The following is a 17,710-nucleotide window of genomic DNA, read 5'->3' as shown; positions in this document are numbered from 1 at the left end:
AATCCACATATGGGAAAAAGAAAAATAGCAGTAAATGGTTTTCTGTAGAAAACACATTTCCTAATCTACATGCCCTTAACACTGCATGGATATACCATTTTTTTCCCATGATGATTTTTTTTAACTAAAAGTACGACTAAAAGGTCATCTTGTGGACATATTCTTATCCATAATGCTGGTTTATTAACACTCCCTTAATGTTTCCTTGCTTTGATTTGCAGGAAATACTTATGTACAACAAGGTACCTTATTTCAAAATGAACTACAAAACAAATACAGATATTCATATGGAATAGTCAACGAGCTTCTAACAATAATATAAGTGTTTTATATAAATAAAATCATACATTGAATATGTAAAATTATCAAAATTATAAAGAGATAAAGGCATCTTAATCATTTTAAATAATCCTTTTAGATTATACTTACAGGATAGTACTAAAACTGTGAATACAAAAAAACAGGCACACTTCATTTTTCTGTTTGTAGTTTGAGAAACCAGAACACAAGAATGATCCATATTATTACAGAGCTGGTGTTCTAATTTAATTTTCTCTCTCTCATCTAAAAAGAACTCACCATTTTTGGCAATGATAACAGAAAGGTATTCTTTGTAAAAGGAGCTCACAAAAAGCAGCAAGCTTGGTGTTCGTGTTGTTCGGAAACTAAATTTGATCATTTCTCTGCTCAGCTTCATATCACCATGAAATGAAGCAGCGTGGGAGCTGGAGTTTTTACTTAAAAGATAATTTTCTTGAAAATTGTATATCACGGATGAGCCAGATCCAAAATATGCAGAAATCTCTGAAACAACATATATATTTTTTCTTAAAAATTTTAAGTACAAGAATCTAGCTTTAGTTACAATAATTAATATTTTAGTTTCTGTAAATAATGAGTTGCATAGATAGAAGAACCAACCCCAAACTAGAATCAAATAATAAAGCAAATTAATAGAGCTTTCATAACGATCTTTGAAATGGCTTTCTGTTAAAATGACATATAATTAATGTACTAGTATAATTTTACAGTTGAAAGTTAAATGTTTTCTTATCTGAGTTCAAACACAAACCAGGCTTGTCTTCTATCTACTTGATCATCTACTTGTTTATTTAAATTTTAACTCCCATCTATTACAGTGAAGATAGTACACACTAATCTTAAATGAAGCATATCTTAAAGGAAGTCTAGGGCACCCTATCTACAAAATAGGAAGGAAGGATGTTTGACTCTCTTCTTTCCCAGGATTGAGAGGCAGAAATTTTCCTTTAGGTCTAAACATTTTCTCACAGTTGTTGTGTACTATAAAAAGAAAGCCAAGTCTAGTATTAACGTGAGAGAGGGAAATAGCATCAACAAATGGAACTAACCAACCTCTTTTAAATCATTTTACAAAAGTGTAATATTTTTCCTGTATGAGATTAATATCCCAAATTCTCTCTCTTCTTTCTTCCCCCCCCCCACACCAAATACATATGTATGAAAATGAAGAGGATGGCAGAAGAAATAACTCGTTTTAAATCCCCGAATCTGCTTCTCTTCATTACTAAAAAAGGACTGGTTATTGAATACAAGTTGTAGATGATACTTACTGGATCATACAGTAATGTTTAGACTCCCTTGACATTTTAGGGTTTTTATTGTTTCATTATTTTATTATCTATAACATACATTTTATATTCAATATAATATGTGCATACAGAGTAACATTTATGGTTGCACTTAGCAAGATGAACTGGAAATTATTTATATCCAGAAAACGAAGACATGTTATTTTAAACAAATGGTCTTAATTATCACTTTAAACATGAAAAGTGTCCTACAATGGTACCAACAGTATATGATTATGATCACAAGTTGATTTGTAAATTATAGATTATTCCTGAGAAAAGCAGATGACTTGAAAAGTACATTTGGCAAACTTTTTATTAGCTCATCCTCATGCTTTCTTTGTAAGTCAGGAGTTGTTTTAATTTGGAGCCAAGTTTTGTTAGCCTCCTTCAGGAAAAGGTTCAATAGCCAAGATACACTTTAAAGTAAATGAATTTAAATTGGATGTCAGTCTTCTATGAGGAACTATGAAAGAATAAATGTTTGTATATTCATAGAAGTCTGTCCAGAACACTTACTCCTATAACTGTTCTTTCCTCCTTCTACGACGTATATCAGAGAATGAGAGAAGCTGAAAACTATTCTGCTATTTTATTTCACCAGCAGATATTCAACATATCATACAATAAAATGTATGATTAATGTATAAGTGTGTCTATTTTTGGAATGCATCAATATTTAATGGTATGCTGTTCATATTTCTGGAAAAAATATGCCTAAAAAACTCAAACAAATAAAAATAAAAATAAATGCATCTGAAATATCCTTCCATTGTTGAGTATCTTCAACAAATATAATAGCAACAGTGCCGGGCATGGGGGCTCATGTCTGTAATCCCAGCACTTTGGGAGGCTCAGGTGGGTGGATCACTTGAGGTCAGGAATTTGAAACCAGCCTGGGCAACATGGTGAAACCCTATCTCTACTAAAAATACAAAAATTAGCCAGGCATAGTGATGGGCTCCTGTGATCCCAGCTACTCGGGAGGCTGAGGCAGAAGAATCGCTGGAACCTGGGAGGTGGAGGTTGCGGTGAGCTGAGCTGGTGCCATTGCACTCCAGGCTGGGTGACAGAGGGAAAGAGGGAAAATTTTTATAAAAAAAAAAAAAAAAAAAAAAAAAAAAGTAATGCTTTAAATGATTTTAAAATAAAGAACGGCACCATGGGGCAGGTTGCTGACAACCATATTATTTAAGAGAATCAATGTTAGGTATAAAAAAGCAGACTGAGCAACTAACACTTTAAAATACATAAAAGTGACTATCAATGGATTTATCATCAACAAAGACTAGTTTGAGTCAAACACTTAAGTAATGAAATATGATGGGCTCCAACTTTGAATATGTGATGTTGTCTTATCACCAGGATCTTGTATCTATTCTTTACATTCAAAAGATTCTTTGCCGAAGAAACTCAGAAATTGATTTTTTGTTTGTTTCAAACAGCTGGAAAGACAAGAACTGGCAGACATTTAATTCACATTGAATAATTTTTCCTCTTACAGTCTTCCATGCCACACTTACCATTTGAGCAGAACGGCCCTGTGTATGCAGAGAAAGTGCAGTCACAAAAGAACCCAATGGGTCTTTCTCTGCACTTCCCTCCATTGCGGCACAACTTCCCATAGCTGCTGCAATGTCCCCTACAACCTGGCTGCACTTCTGGAGTCACCTGGGCTCTTTCTTCCAAATCCAGGGTCATCCCATTCAACTGCAGAGACCGAATGCAGCCCAGAAAGCCTCTCTGTCTGGTGGCCGTTCCACCTAAAAGGGAAATACTGCAAATGGAAACATGTTCCTAGGTGTTGTATTCGGGATTTAAAGACCAAACAAAACTGAGGCCTTACAGAGAACAGCAAAGAAATGGATGAGCAAATATAATTTTGGAAACACAATTCATGGCCAAATATAGACTCCAAGAAAGATACAACTTTAATGCAATTTATTTTAAAGTTGACTATGTTACATATTTTTTCTAAAATATATTTATTGATCTTTAAATTGAGGAATAAAATAAAGGTCATATACTACTCTCATTCAACATAACAGTGACATGTATCGCTATGTTAATGTAGAAACTACTTTCTGGGAATTGTAATAAGTATATATTGCTGGGTAAGTGTGGTTTGTCCTTCATATTTAAACCTGATCTTGATTCTGGTAGAGTCTTAACTTTGTGAGAATTATGAAGGAATCCTTGAGATCTTCTGATGGTACACTGATATGGTCCTTTGGTTGTTACCCATTCATTGAAAAGATGGTAACTGAATGTCAGATTATTTGTTTTTGTCTGACATATTTCCGAGTGACTGTTTTTCTAAAGGTTAGTCTATGTTCGGTGTTTTATGCTTGGAAAGATTCTTAACAAAATTGCAAAAGGGGATCGATACAGAAATAAGTGATATAACACTTATTGAATATATAACCATATGTACTTATCAAGTCACCCTTGAAGAGGTCTACAATGTTTGGTTGGAATCAGACCCTATTATTCTAAGGTAGAGGTTCTCAAACTTTAAGAAATATGAGTAACACATAATCACCTGGAGAGCTTCTAATAAATTGACTCAGTAGCTTGCTCCAAGAAATACTGGTTCTGTGGTCCAAAAGTAGGGTTGTGAATCTCAAGAGTTAACAAGGCTTGCAGGAGATTCTAATTCAGATGATCACTAGACCATCACTTTATTAGCACTGTCCTGATAGGAGTGTAAGCCCTGGGTAGACCCATACATAAATTTGTGTCCAGGAATACTCCAAGTTAATACTCAGAACTTGAAGCGGGAAAATAGTACCCTAATCTAAATAACCTGGCAATTCTATTGAGAGGCAGTTAAATGGTTGTGAGGCCTCTAAAAAGAAGCTCCATCTTTGGATAAATGATGCTGTCTCATCACCAAGACCTTGTATGTACTCTTTACATATAAATTCTCATTTCCTAAAACATGTTCACTTCGTTTCTTCCAAATCATTCAGGTAGCTCCTTAACCTAGCCTTCATTCAACAAGGGCTACTATGATTGCTACTGTATATCCAGCACAAAGAACAGTGGTAGACAAATAATTTGTGTTGTAACTATTAAATCCATTCCTTCATTCATTTGTTAAACCACATTATACATCGAAGTGGGAGATGTGGGCATAGTGCTTCAAGGGTAATGAGGGGGCCCCTTTTGCCCCACAGAGATGCTTGGGTCTCTGAGACTGAGAACGAGGCCTGAATTTAGTGAACATTTCTAATAAACTAATTATATATTTGCAAATAATGAAAGACTATGGAAAGGAACTTCAAAGAATTCCTGAGAATTCTGGACTTACAGACACTAACACTAATCAGAATTCAGATTCATAGCTATAACTATATCCAAATTGCTGTATTTAAATGTTTATTCAAAATGTTTCCATTTACATAATTTGTTTCTCCTCCATGAAGGATGCCAAGGTCTTAAGGGTGTTGGCCGTTCTTTTTATAAATCTATTTATAAATCTAGAGAGTGTAAACATATTGCCATTGTCATAAGTGAGCATGGTAGGGATGGTGTTAATTTCATCACAGAGTTTCAGAATGCCTGGAAATCTTCTTGTTTAATTCCTTCTACATTTACATTTGCTTCTGCCATTTTTTTTAGGTTTTTAATATGGGTGCCCAGTTTAGTTGTTTATTCCTTTTTGTTGTTCTGTTTTAAAAATTAATAGACACGCAATCATTGCTCATATTTATGGGGTATGTAGTGATGTTGTGATATACATAATATGTAGTGATCAGATCAGAGTAGTTAGCATCTCCATCATCTCAAACATTTATAATTTTTTAGTGTTGGGAACATTCAATATCTTCCTATTTGAAACTACATGTTACTATAAACTATAGTCATCCTGCAGTGGCATACAGCACTAGAACTTTTTCCTCCTATCTAGCTGTGATAGTATATCCTTTAACAAATCTCTGTGCCCCTTCCCTCTACCCTCCCCATCTTCTAGTATCCTCTGCTCTACTTTTGACTTCTATGAGATCACCTTTTCCTTAGATTCCTTATATGAGTGAGATCATTCTGTGTTTAACTTTCTGTTCCCGGTTTACTTCACTTAACATAATGCCCTTCAGTTCCATCCATGTTGCTCTGAGTGACAGGATTTTATTCTTTTTTATGCCTGAACTGTATTCCATTACCTATACACACCACTTTTTTATCCATTCATTTGTTATTGGACACCTGGGTTGATTCCACATCTTAGCTATTGTCAATAGTGTTACAATAAACTTAGGGGTGCAGCTGTCTTTTCAATAAACTGATTTTCTTTTCTTTCAATAAATGCCCATTAATGAGATTGCTGGATCACATGGTGGTTCTATTTGTAGTTTTTTGAGGACCCCGCCATTCTTGAAGTGTCTCTTCTGCCTTATGCTCAGGATTTTTTTTTTTTCTTCCATATCAGAGCTGCTACTCCTTTATCTTCACACCTCTCTATTCTTCCACTCTGTTGACTCAACTCAGTGAGCTCCTAGGGTCCAAAGTCTTTGGCCAAGATTCTTTCGGCATCCTTGTTGGATATTTCTTCCCTGGGTAAGGTCCAGCTCACATCTGGTTTTCGCATTGGCACAGGAACTTTTTGCAGGGGGCCACATTCTGTGAACTCTGAATTAAAGGTGTATTCCTGGTATATTTAATTTACTTTGTATTATCCCACGTTAAATCATGGTATACAGTCAATGGTATACAATAACACTAAATCACATCGTTATACATGTGCTGCTCTGAAACACGCACATTCTCCCTAACTCAGGGGCTTATCTTATTCTGCCAGTAACAACACAACTAAATAACTTGGGATCCTATGACTGACTAAAGTCCATTTCCAGCTGTTCTAACTGAATTTTTCATGTTTAGTTTGTTTTGGATAATGGGAAACTAGGGGCATAGAAAATTTCAAAGATCGGTCCACAGGTCCATCTGAGGAAATATTAGAATAAACACATTCAGTTAGAGGCAGAGGTAGGATTCAGACCCACAAATAGCCTTTCATTCCAAGGAAGCTTCTTTGCACTTTACACCACTCTCTGGTAAAAGAAGAGGACTTTTCCATTTTCTTGTATGCCTCAGATCATCTTTGGACTGAACGGCACTTCAGCTCTCCAAGCTTTATTTAGCAGCTCTTTCTGGGCACTGAAGGTATAAAACTATATGAAATCAATCTTGCTGACAAAAAGCGCCAGTAATAAATTTAGATGGGGAAACACAAGATTACCACAACATAACAAAAATAAATACGCAGTAAATAAGAAAGTCAGAGTGTGGGGTGAGTAGCAGAAGAAGACAAATGTAAATACACGTGAAATATATGCTTAGATAATATTTGTAAGAGTGAGAAGAAAATCAGTATGCAACTTTATAAACAGGACATCTTAATTCTGTACTTTTTAAGTTATTTACCTAACCATATAGTTTTAAGCTACATTTTAAATGACCAGAAAACATAATGTCTAATTAGACACAAACCGCTGTGTCATATATGTATTTAGAATTTTTCCTTTACTGTTACGTTTCAAGTTAATAACTTTGTTTTCAGATGTAACTATTCTGAAAAACATGGCTAATGTAAATAGGATTGGGCTTGAAAGCTTAATTAAAGATTCCAGTGCCTTTTCAGGGTTAGAGTGTGTCCAATTAAAATGAGTTGCAGTTTGGTTAATTGATTCTGGATGTTTCCACTGAGCTATTACGTTTGGAACTGTCTTCCAATTAATTTTCTATCAGTTTACCTGCCATGCTATATCAGATATAATGAATTTCAGGACTTCACAACGCTGGGTATCTTGTGAAACAAATGCCCAACATTTTCCATGTTTATTGAGTTTAACCAAACCTGTCCACTTATGTAATGGTATTGAGGTCTTGCATCTAAATAATTTGTCTGGGTGCTAAGTAGAGACCCAGCACCAAACCCTTTCCTCATGTTTATTATTCTCAGGAAATTACTATAAGTGACAGATGTTACTGTCATGGAGTAGAAGCTCGTTCTTTCCTATGCCAATTTTCCACTACTTTTGTGGCAGAAAGACATTTGAGATTACATTTTAAATTTTTAATGGCAAATTATTCATGTGCTGTGCTTGAATATTATTGAGAATTAATTGGAACAACTGCATAACTCACGCAGGGGCCTTACAGAAATAAAGAAATCAAGATCCTCAACCTTCTCTTTAAAATTCAAAGCTATAGAAATTTGCCTGGCAGAGTACAAGGACACTCCCTGACCTTGACACTATGGCAAAGAAAAACTGGCAAAGCCCAACCACAAATTAACTTGGGGCAGAAAAGTGACAGGGCACGCAGGCTGGGCCCCTGACCAAGTCAGGAGATTGAAGGGAAAAAGTTATCTTCTATATGTCAAGCATTGGACCGTGAGCCCTGTCCGCATCCTGGTGGAAAACTTTGCCTTGCAGAATTAGGGGTGTTGGTTAATATAGAAGGCAGGAAATCTGGAGGCCCAGCTCTAAGTTTGTCATGCAATGTTCTTCATTAAGCAAAGTCCTGGAATGGAGGGGAGGAAGAGGACTATTCTCCCTCGGGTTCAAAGAACTATCGTGGTTCAAAGAGGCAGCTGTTGTTAGCAATAGTGTCATGGGCAGAAAATTCAGTCACTTTTCCCTGAACCAAAGTCGTTGGTGAAAACGTGCCTCAGTCATAGAAGGAGCAAAAAGAATGAGTCTATTTAGACTTCTCACATGTTGAAGCCAGAGCAACACTCTAGTTTGACCATGCTAAAGCCTATTTTAAAGAAATAAACTGTTGTACATTGATGAATAATCACATTCTCTTGTCCTCAAATATCCCATCTGAATTCTGACCTCAGTCAATGATCACTAAGATTTACTACTGGACATAGAAAAGTACACTGGGGACTTCTTAGGCTAATCACAAAAAAGATGCCTCAAGGAGGGGAGAAGTGCATAATTAAGATAAATGATTTGATTATATTAAAGAAAAATGCGACCTTTATTGTACTGAATTCAAACCTAAGGCTGCTTGATATTCTCTTCCCATAACTATATTTTAGCGTATCAAAAACCAAAATTGAAAAATAAAAAGCTGGAAGATATTATAATTAATAACTTCTGTCCATTCAAAGACACTGTTAACAATATGAAGGCACAATAAACTCAGGGAGGTTGAAGATCTCATAATAAGCTTATATGAAAAGGATTCATCTGAAATATATAAATAATTCTTATGAATTTTTTTTTTTTAAAAAGAAGACAATCGGCCAGGCGCGGTGGCTCAAGCCTATAATCCCAGCACTTTGAGAGGCTGAGATGGGCGGATCACGAGGTCAGGAGATCGAGACCATCCTGGCTACTATGGTGAAACCCCGTCTCTACTAAAAAATACAAAAAACTAGCCGGGCGAGGTGGCGGGCGCCTGTAGTCCCAGCTACTCGGGAGGCTGAGGCAGGAGAATGGCGGGAACCCAGGAGGTGGAGCTTGCAGTGAGCCAAGATCCAGCCACTGCACTCCAGCCTGGGCGACAGAGCGAGACTCCGTCTCAAAAAAAAAAAAAAAAAAAGAAGACAGTCTCGTAGAAAATGGGCAACAGATCTGAACAGCCACTTAATAAAGGAAGCTATCCGATGGTGAATAGAGATAGGGCACTATTTCCTGTGCTTAGCCTATGTATATGCTGTGACCTAGAAATTTCACTCCCAGGTGAAATCACAGAAATACACGCATATGTTTACACAAATACACACACACACACACACACACACACACACACAGAGCTGAGACCGTAGTGGTCTCAGAGCTTCAATATGTTTAGAGTTCAACATTAACCTTTGCATGTGGTTTTTAGCAATTGTTAACTCTAAACAGTCAATAAATATTTATAGATTCGATGCAATTCAAATGCAAAGCAAATTACTTCTGACTATGTCAGGGGTCCTTACTTCTCCTCCAGGTGAGAGTCACAAAGTACTGAGATAAAGTTCACCCCGTCTAAAAACCTGTCAGTAAAAGAATTGAGACTGGAAACAAAAATTGCAGAGCTGGTTGCATGAAAATCAATTCAAGGCTAAATTAAGAAGCTTCTACGAAAATGCTGAGTTTACAAACCAAAATAGAAAATGACCAATGTCACATTTCAGCTTTAGAAATGATTGATTCTTTTCTCTCCATCATTTCTGTGGCTGGAGAACGTTTGTGAGTTTACAGTAACAGCGGTGACCGGATGCTAAGTCCTCAGTGTTAGCAAGTCAAGGGCACGTGTTCAATACGCTGATTTTTTAAAAGACAATAAGAGGCAGTTCTGAACAAGACTATTTAAGATAGGCATAAATCACACACACACACACACAAAGGACAAAGTGAAAGAACATGAAAAGGATAGTAAAGACCCAATGTCACAACTAAGAACAAAAATGGAGAAAGACGGGCTACAAACAGAAGGTGAATCCATTTTATTATAAAAAAGCAATGTGATGTGCTGGCTGGAATCATCTGGAGGAGAGGAGGAGATGTTCATTGAGTTGGTGCTCATTATGTCTAATCTATCACGCTACACTGATGTTAATTCTTATCACTTAGTCATACAAGGGTTTTGTGCATTATTTTATTCTTCCTTTACTTTGCATGACATCCTACAGTTTAGATTAGTTGAAGCTAATTTTTCTAATATTTGAAACATCAGAGATTGCTCAAAAGCCTTCTGGTTTGTATTGCTCGGGTGTAGGCTAATGCTAGCTGCATCTCTGAAACTCCATTTATCATTTCCTTATTCCTATTTCAATTGTCATATATAACTGCTGCCCAACTGCATCACGTTTTTTCAAAATGCTTTCTATTTATTTTTACTGATTTTTCTCAGAAATTAAAGCATTAATCTTTCCTCAGAGTTTCCCTCTGAGATGTGAACATACTTTACGACTGGCCTTTAGAAGAGAGGGCGAAGAAGCAATAGAGAAAATACATTGGATTCCTTCATGTGGTCTCATTGCAACAGCTACTTCTGAGAGATTAGCAACAATGCTAATCTGCAGGTGAGGCATGGTGGCTCACACCTGTAATCCCAGCATTTTGGGAGGCCAAGGTGGGTGGATCTCTTGAACCCAGGAGTTCAAGACCAGCCAGGGCAACATAGGGAGACTGTGTCTCTACAAAAAGTAGACTGGTATAGTGGCATGTGTCTGTGTTCTCAGCTACTCTGGAGGCTGAGGCAGGAGAATCACCTAAGCCTGGGAGGCGTAGGTTGCAGTGAGCCAAGATCGCACCACCGTACTCCAGTCTGGGTGACAGAGAGAGAGACTCATCTCAAATTTTTAAAAAATGTTAATCTCAAAAAATTTAATGCTAATAAATATTATCAACATAGACCCAGTTAGTAAGATGGAGAATATAATTTAAATCAAATGTATCATATATCCAAATAGCTACACATTTTATTTGCAGGTAAAGTGTTAAACACAGTACCTCAATTTAATACATTTCCATGTTATTGAAATTTCTAACATTTCATATTTATATTTTAAAATAATTTTGTTATTTGAAATATTCCAAAGTAGGGTTCTATAAATTTGTTAACTAACAAGAAGGTGCATTTTTAACAAAACTACTTAATGCTGGAACAATAACATCATCTATTTTAGAATGAATAACACTAACAGTCTTTCAGTCTTGTCCTATATTATAAAAATTGTGTTTCCATGTAATTTATTCATTTTTAAAATAAATTTTTTGTGTATACTTGAGGTTTATAACATGATGTTACAGGAAACACAGAGGTAGTAAAAAGGTTACTGTAGTAAAAGCAAATGAACAAATCTATAATCTGACATAGTTACTTTTTTGTGACAAATCTACTATATTTAACAAAAATCTCAAATGCCAAATACCATACAATTAACTATAGTCCTCATGTTGTATGTTTAATCTCTAAACTTGTTTAAACATTATTATTATTACCATCAGTCTCTGTATTTAAAACATTTTTATTAGAAGAATAAAGTCATGCTGAAAACTGTACTTACTTTTCGGATTCACAATTACCTCATTCGTTTGCCCCATATCCAGATACAAAGGATAGTTGTTACGCACACTGAAAATGCTGATTAGCCATAATTATCTTTAAGATGGATGGATGAACCACAAATTAAATTATTGAACTTGCAAGTAAGGGGAATTAAATTACCCTTTAAAACTGTAACCAGAAAATCAATTACATTGGATTGAAGTAGAGATTACCAGTCACCCATGGAGTCACCAACTCTGAGAATAGAGAAAGACTTAACCCTAACATATTTCAGGGGATTAACATGTGAGGAAATGCGAGAAGGGTCCTTCTACATATGACATGTGCTGGAACAAAATCTATAAACAAAGAAGCCCAATTTACTGGTAAGAGTGCGATTATGGAGCAGGTGCGTGTCATTAAAGGAGAGGAAGAAGGTGAAATATTCTCTCTGGCCTGTGAAGAAGGACCAGAGACTCTTTGCAGCCTGGCAAGCTTATGGCTTACGGTATACAATTTGGATTGTGGAGCCAGGAAACAGCTTTAATCACTGCTATAAATTAAGATGAAGGGAAAAAACAAGAAAAGCTAACTCCAGGTGAAATTTAAAGCTAGGCTGGTGTGGTGCCTCACACCAGTAATCCCAGCACTTTGGGAGGCTGAGGTGGGTGGAGCACTTGAGCCCAGGAGTTTGAGACCAGCCTAGGCAACATATCAAAACCCTCTTTCTACAAAAAATACAAAAATTAGCCAAGTGTGGTGGCATGTACCTGTGGTGCCAGATACTTGGGGGGCTGAGGTGGGAGGATCCCTTGAGACCAGGAGATCAAGGATGCAGTTAGCACTGAGCACACCTCCGCACTCCAGTTTGAGTGATATAGTGAGACTCTGTCTCAAAAATAAATAAACAAAAACAAAAACTGGGAAATAATGTGAGAAAACCAAAGACCGACAAAGAAGCATTTCATCCCCAAGCATATTATCATAGATAAATAGTAAAACACTAACATCAATGACCAATTCATTAGCAAGTTGCGTGTATCTAAATTTCAACATCTCTACCTTAGCCTGCAGCACCATTATCTCTCACAGGGACCACTGTGATAGCCTGCCTGCCCTCCATCTCCTCCATCTGTATCCCTCTGGGTAGTAAGAGAGAGCTTGGAAAATGTAAATTAAATTAGGTCACTCTGCTGATTCCTTAGAGTAAAATCCATAGTCCTCGCCATGGCCCTACAAGGTCCGATGTGTACCTCAGTCTTGTTTCCCATCATACTTTCCCTAACTCTGATTCTTTCCGGCCACATTGTTTTTTTCCTTATACTTTGAATCCCTAAAGCTTATTCCCACCACTTTGAGCCATGGCCTGGAATTCTCCTCCTTCAGATGTTCACAAGGTTCGCTCTTCTGTTTCATCTGACCTCTGCTCAAATTAGGAGGACTCTGCTAACATCTCCAGAGAAGACTGTACTGACCACCTACTTGGAATAGAAGCCCCCAGCACAAATCACTGCCTGATTCCATGGTATCCTTTTTACTTTATGGTATTTATCAGTGTCGGAAAATGTATATATGTATGTGCACACACATGCATGCATACATGTATGGATACATACATATGGTGATATATAATGATACATAAATATATAAACTATGTAATTATTATATATAGTTATATATAAACTATAGTTATACAGTTTATATTATATAATATATATTTATATATGTAATTATTATATATAGTTATATATAAACTATAGTTATACAGTTTATATATATTATAATATATATTATATATGTAATTATTATATATAGTTATATATAAACTATATAGTTTAACTAGCATAACTATAAACTAGTTTAACTAGTTTAACTATATAGTTTATATTGTTTATATATAATGTAATATACACTATATTATATGTAATATATAGTTTATATTATATAATAGTTTATATATTATAGTTTATATATAATATATAATAGTTTACATATAAACTATATAACCCTAGAGTTTTATACTTTATATGTAGTTATATAGTTATAGTTTATATGTAGTTACATAGTTATATAGTTACATAGTCATATATAACTACATATATAGTTATATAGTTATATATAACTACATATAAACTATAAAACTATATGTAGTTATATAAAATTTTTTATATATACAAATAGTTCTTTTTTATTGACTGTCTTGTCTCTTCCACTGAAATATATTCTCCACCGAAATATGTAACTATGTAACTATAAACTATAAAAACTATAGTAACATAGATATTTTTTCTATATATTATATATGTTTTTTCTATATATAGAGAGAGATTTTTTTCTAGCTAGATAGATAGATTTTTTTAATTGCCTGTCTCTTCTCTTCCACTGAAATATACTCTCAGGAAGACACAGAACTCTTTGGTCCTAGTAGGTGCTTTTTAAAATCAGCTCTAATTACTACTGATTTTTTAAACTAGTTTTTCAGTCACCATACTCTAATTCAGTATAACCTTTTCAATTATAATGTGTCTTTCATTGAGTCTGCCTACAGGGAAAAAAAATACCTCCAGCTACAATTTTTCTTAAATTCTGATTGGTGCGATAGTCATGTTGTAAATTGATAAATGAATAGTTTGTCTTGCGAGCATTGTTTTGTCAACTTGATTGAAGCCCTTTCCTAACAGACTAGTTCACTCTGGTGGAGGTGAAGATAAAACCAAGCCCCTCACGTGGTGTCTTGGCAGCCAATGATTGTCTCTACCCAAGACTACAAGCGTTTTCTTTTTTCTTTTTTCTTTTTTATAAGCCCTTTCCTTAGTATCACCACACTAAATCATGTCAACTTATTCACGGTTATCTGTGAGCAGGAAGGAAGAAACTGTATAAACAGATTGTTGTTAACAGTATATGTCACCTTTTTTCACAAATCTTTATTTTGCCTCGTCTTTTTTATTTTCAATGACTTGACTTAAATATAATCAAGAGTTATTTTTTTATAAAACTTTGGAATAACACCAATCCTTACATTTCAACACATACAGTGAGGTCAAAGGCCTAAACAATTGCCTCCATGAAGACAAAATCTTTTAGATCCTTATTAAAATTATATCACACGATCGATGCTTAAAGACTGAAGCCTGTTTTAAAGCCGTTTTCTGATGACATACCAGTGCTTCATTATGACTGTCTGAAATCAAGTTAAGGCCAGGATTCCTACACGACACAACATATAGTGCCTCCATCTCATGAAACTGAAATTCATACCAACAATGAAAGGTCAACTGCAGCATATTTCACTGAAAATTTTGAGGACTATTTCAGCCTCTCAATTTCCAAGAATAGTAAGGCTATTTCCAAGCTACTGACAGATTTTAAATTGCCATACCTTTTGTTGTGGCCATCTCTCATTTTTTATAATTCAAGAAATAGCTTTGTCAATTTCCTGACTGAGCTTCTAGCACGTTATTAAAAGTTACATATTTCTTCTCATACATTCTTCATTATTTTCATACCCTTAAGTAAGTCCATCAAGTGGTCACAAGATCATCATTAGATTGTCTATTACAGTGCCTTACTCATAGAAGCTATTCATTAAATATTTGAGCAAAGGAAATAATAAATTATCAAAATAGTAAGTACACAAATATATTGGAAACATGTCTTCCTCAAATATGTTGCAAATATGCTTCATCCTTTCCAGTGAGAGGAGGTTAATAACATCAGACTTTTAAGAAATAAAAGGTGTAATGGGGATCTGATCAATTTTCTTCAAAAGTGTAACTCTTGAGAATTCTTAAAAAATAATTTCTTTGCTGTTGTTGTTGCTGAGACAGGGGCTCCCTCTGTCACCCAGGATGGAGTGCAGTGGCAGGATCATAGTTCACAACAGCCTCCAATTACTGGGTTCAACCATCCTCCCACCTCAGCCTCTCGAATGCTGGGATTACAGGCGAGTGCCACCATGCCTGCCTAATTTTTTAAATTTTTTACTTTTTGTAGAGATGGATCTTGCTGTTTTTCCCAGAGTGGTCTCAAACTCCTGGCCCCAAGCAATCCTCCTATCTTTGTCTCCAAAAGTGCTAGGATTACATCATGCTTGTCCTTTAAGTACGATTTCTAATAACTTATCATTTATTCTGCTTTATAGTGTTTTATGTCCTCATTTATGTTAAAATATATGAGAAGTGATCAAGTAAGAGATAATGCATGGTCCATAATTTCTACTAACTAATTAGCAAAGATTCAAAGTAAAACAAATACATCCAGAGGATGCCACTATCAAATCTATAAATGCCACATGAATGGATTTAGGAAATAAAGGAACAACATTCTGGTATAAATACTAAGTAGGTGACCACAAAATATCAGGAAAAAAATGTGCAAAAGGAGGGAAAATAGCGGAGGAACTGGTGAAACTGTCAAACATGAATTCTATACGCACTGGGTATCTGGGTTTTTTTTTGTTTGTTTTTTTTTTTTTGTTTGCTATTGGCCTGTTTTCAATGTGGTGACTGGTGGGGGTGGAGGGGTGGCAGGGAGAATGTCCATTGTTTGGCATCAGCTGGATGATTTCCTCATCAAATAAGGTTTCCTCAACAATTCTGAGAACAGAGATAAACATTCCTGGTATCATAATAAAACAGTAATATCATAAATCAATAAGCTAAAACCAATCATGTAACCTGTAATATTAAGAATGCAGGTAAAGCTGGGTGCGTGGTGGCTGACACCGGTCATCCTAGTACTTTGGGAGGCCAAGGCGGGTGGATCACCTGAGATCAGGAGTTCAAGACTAGCCTGGCCAACATGGCAAAACCCCATTTCTACTAAAAATACAAAAAAATTAGCTGGGCATGGTGGCAGGTGCCTATAATCCCAGCTACTCGGGAGGCTGAGGTAGGAGAATCACTAGAACCTTGGGGTTGGAGGTTGCAGTGAGCCAAGATTGCACCATTGTATTCCAACCTGGGGCAGGGAGCGAGACTCTGTCTCAAAAAAAAAAAAAAAAAAGCAGGTATGCAAATACGGATTAAACACAAATCTCATTTACGTGATGAGATTTTGTAGGCAAGTCAACCCTGGAAGCTCAGCTATCTCATCTGTAAAATACGGATAATACCCATTTCACGGGCTGGTTATGAGGAAGAAATGAAGCACTTGGCCCAGTTTGGACACAGTTTCTGAATCAATGGTGATTTGCTACTGTTGCTTGTTGTTATTATCCTCGTTTTTATAGTTGCTATTATTTTTATCTTGTGCCATTTCTGAGCATATATCACACAATTAAATGATCGCTTAAAAAGAGAACTTACCCACAAAGAGCTGACTGTTGAGCTGTAAGAGGACATGCCCATCAGCAGGGGCGGGCTGTGTCTTCGGTGTCAGCTGGTCCACCTGAAGTGTGGCCTCCTTCATGTTCCTTTCAATCCTCACGTGGTGCCACTGGTTGTCGTTGAAGTGGGTGGGTGACTGCACTGAGATTTCAAAAGGCCCATTCCCCACATCAAATGAAAAAGTCACCACTGTCGGAGCTGGAAATATTACACATAAAGATTGTTCTAGTGAGTTCCTGTGGTGGAGTGCCGAGTCTCCAATATACTTAGGAACAGCACCACAGCATAACAATCACTGAATAGAAAGATAATAAACATAGCATGGTTTGAATGCTACTGTTTGAAACTCATGACACTAACACAGAACTACGTCTTCTGATGTGAAATGAGACAGTTAAATACATTCACATTTTTAGGAAAAAAAAAAACAGCCAACGGTATTCTAAGATAGTCCTCAGAGCTAATTTTTCCTATTGCTAAAAAGTAAAGCTATTTATCCAAGGCAAGGAAACTAAATAGCAACTGGCATTATAACTAAAAATAATTGTTACAGTGATTCAAACTTTATATAATTTTTAAGGCATGCTATACACATTTGATATTAACATAATAGCAGCTTAGAAGTACATCAAAATGAGTGGTTAAGTAATTTGTAATTAACTAAGAAAATGCTTTTTAGTTTTAATTAACTGAAATTAAAACTGCTTTTAAATTGGTACAAGAAACTACCAATTATTTTTCCAAATTATCACATGTTAAGTATCAAATTATTTT

General features: G+C 35.7%; 1 protein-coding gene across 10 annotated transcripts in view; it reads right to left on the bottom strand.

Moving 5' to 3' along the window:
* CNTNAP4 (contactin associated protein family member 4) overlaps window positions 1–17,710 on the bottom strand; it is a 280,850-nt gene that overhangs the window by 21,394 nt on the left and 241,746 nt on the right. For 9 of the 10 annotated variants that reach the window (XM_023226820.2, XM_023226827.2, XM_023226823.2 and 6 more), the window contains 3 exons: window positions 16,916–17,134; window positions 3,134–3,373; window positions 580–804 (listed from right to left, as the gene is read on the bottom strand). In XM_023226820.2, the coding sequence (XP_023082588.1) occupies window positions 580–804; window positions 3,134–3,373; window positions 16,916–17,134 (684 nt within the window). The remainder of the gene's footprint in view (window positions 1–579; window positions 805–3,133; window positions 3,374–16,915; window positions 17,135–17,710) is intronic. The other variant, XM_023226826.2, reaches the window with a different exon arrangement.

This window comes from Piliocolobus tephrosceles, chromosome 17 (assembly GCF_002776525.5).
Source record: "Piliocolobus tephrosceles isolate RC106 chromosome 17, ASM277652v3, whole genome shotgun sequence".
Taxonomy (NCBI): Eukaryota; Metazoa; Chordata; class Mammalia; order Primates; family Cercopithecidae; genus Piliocolobus; species Piliocolobus tephrosceles.
This window is presented reverse-complemented; position numbering and strand designations above follow the sequence as displayed.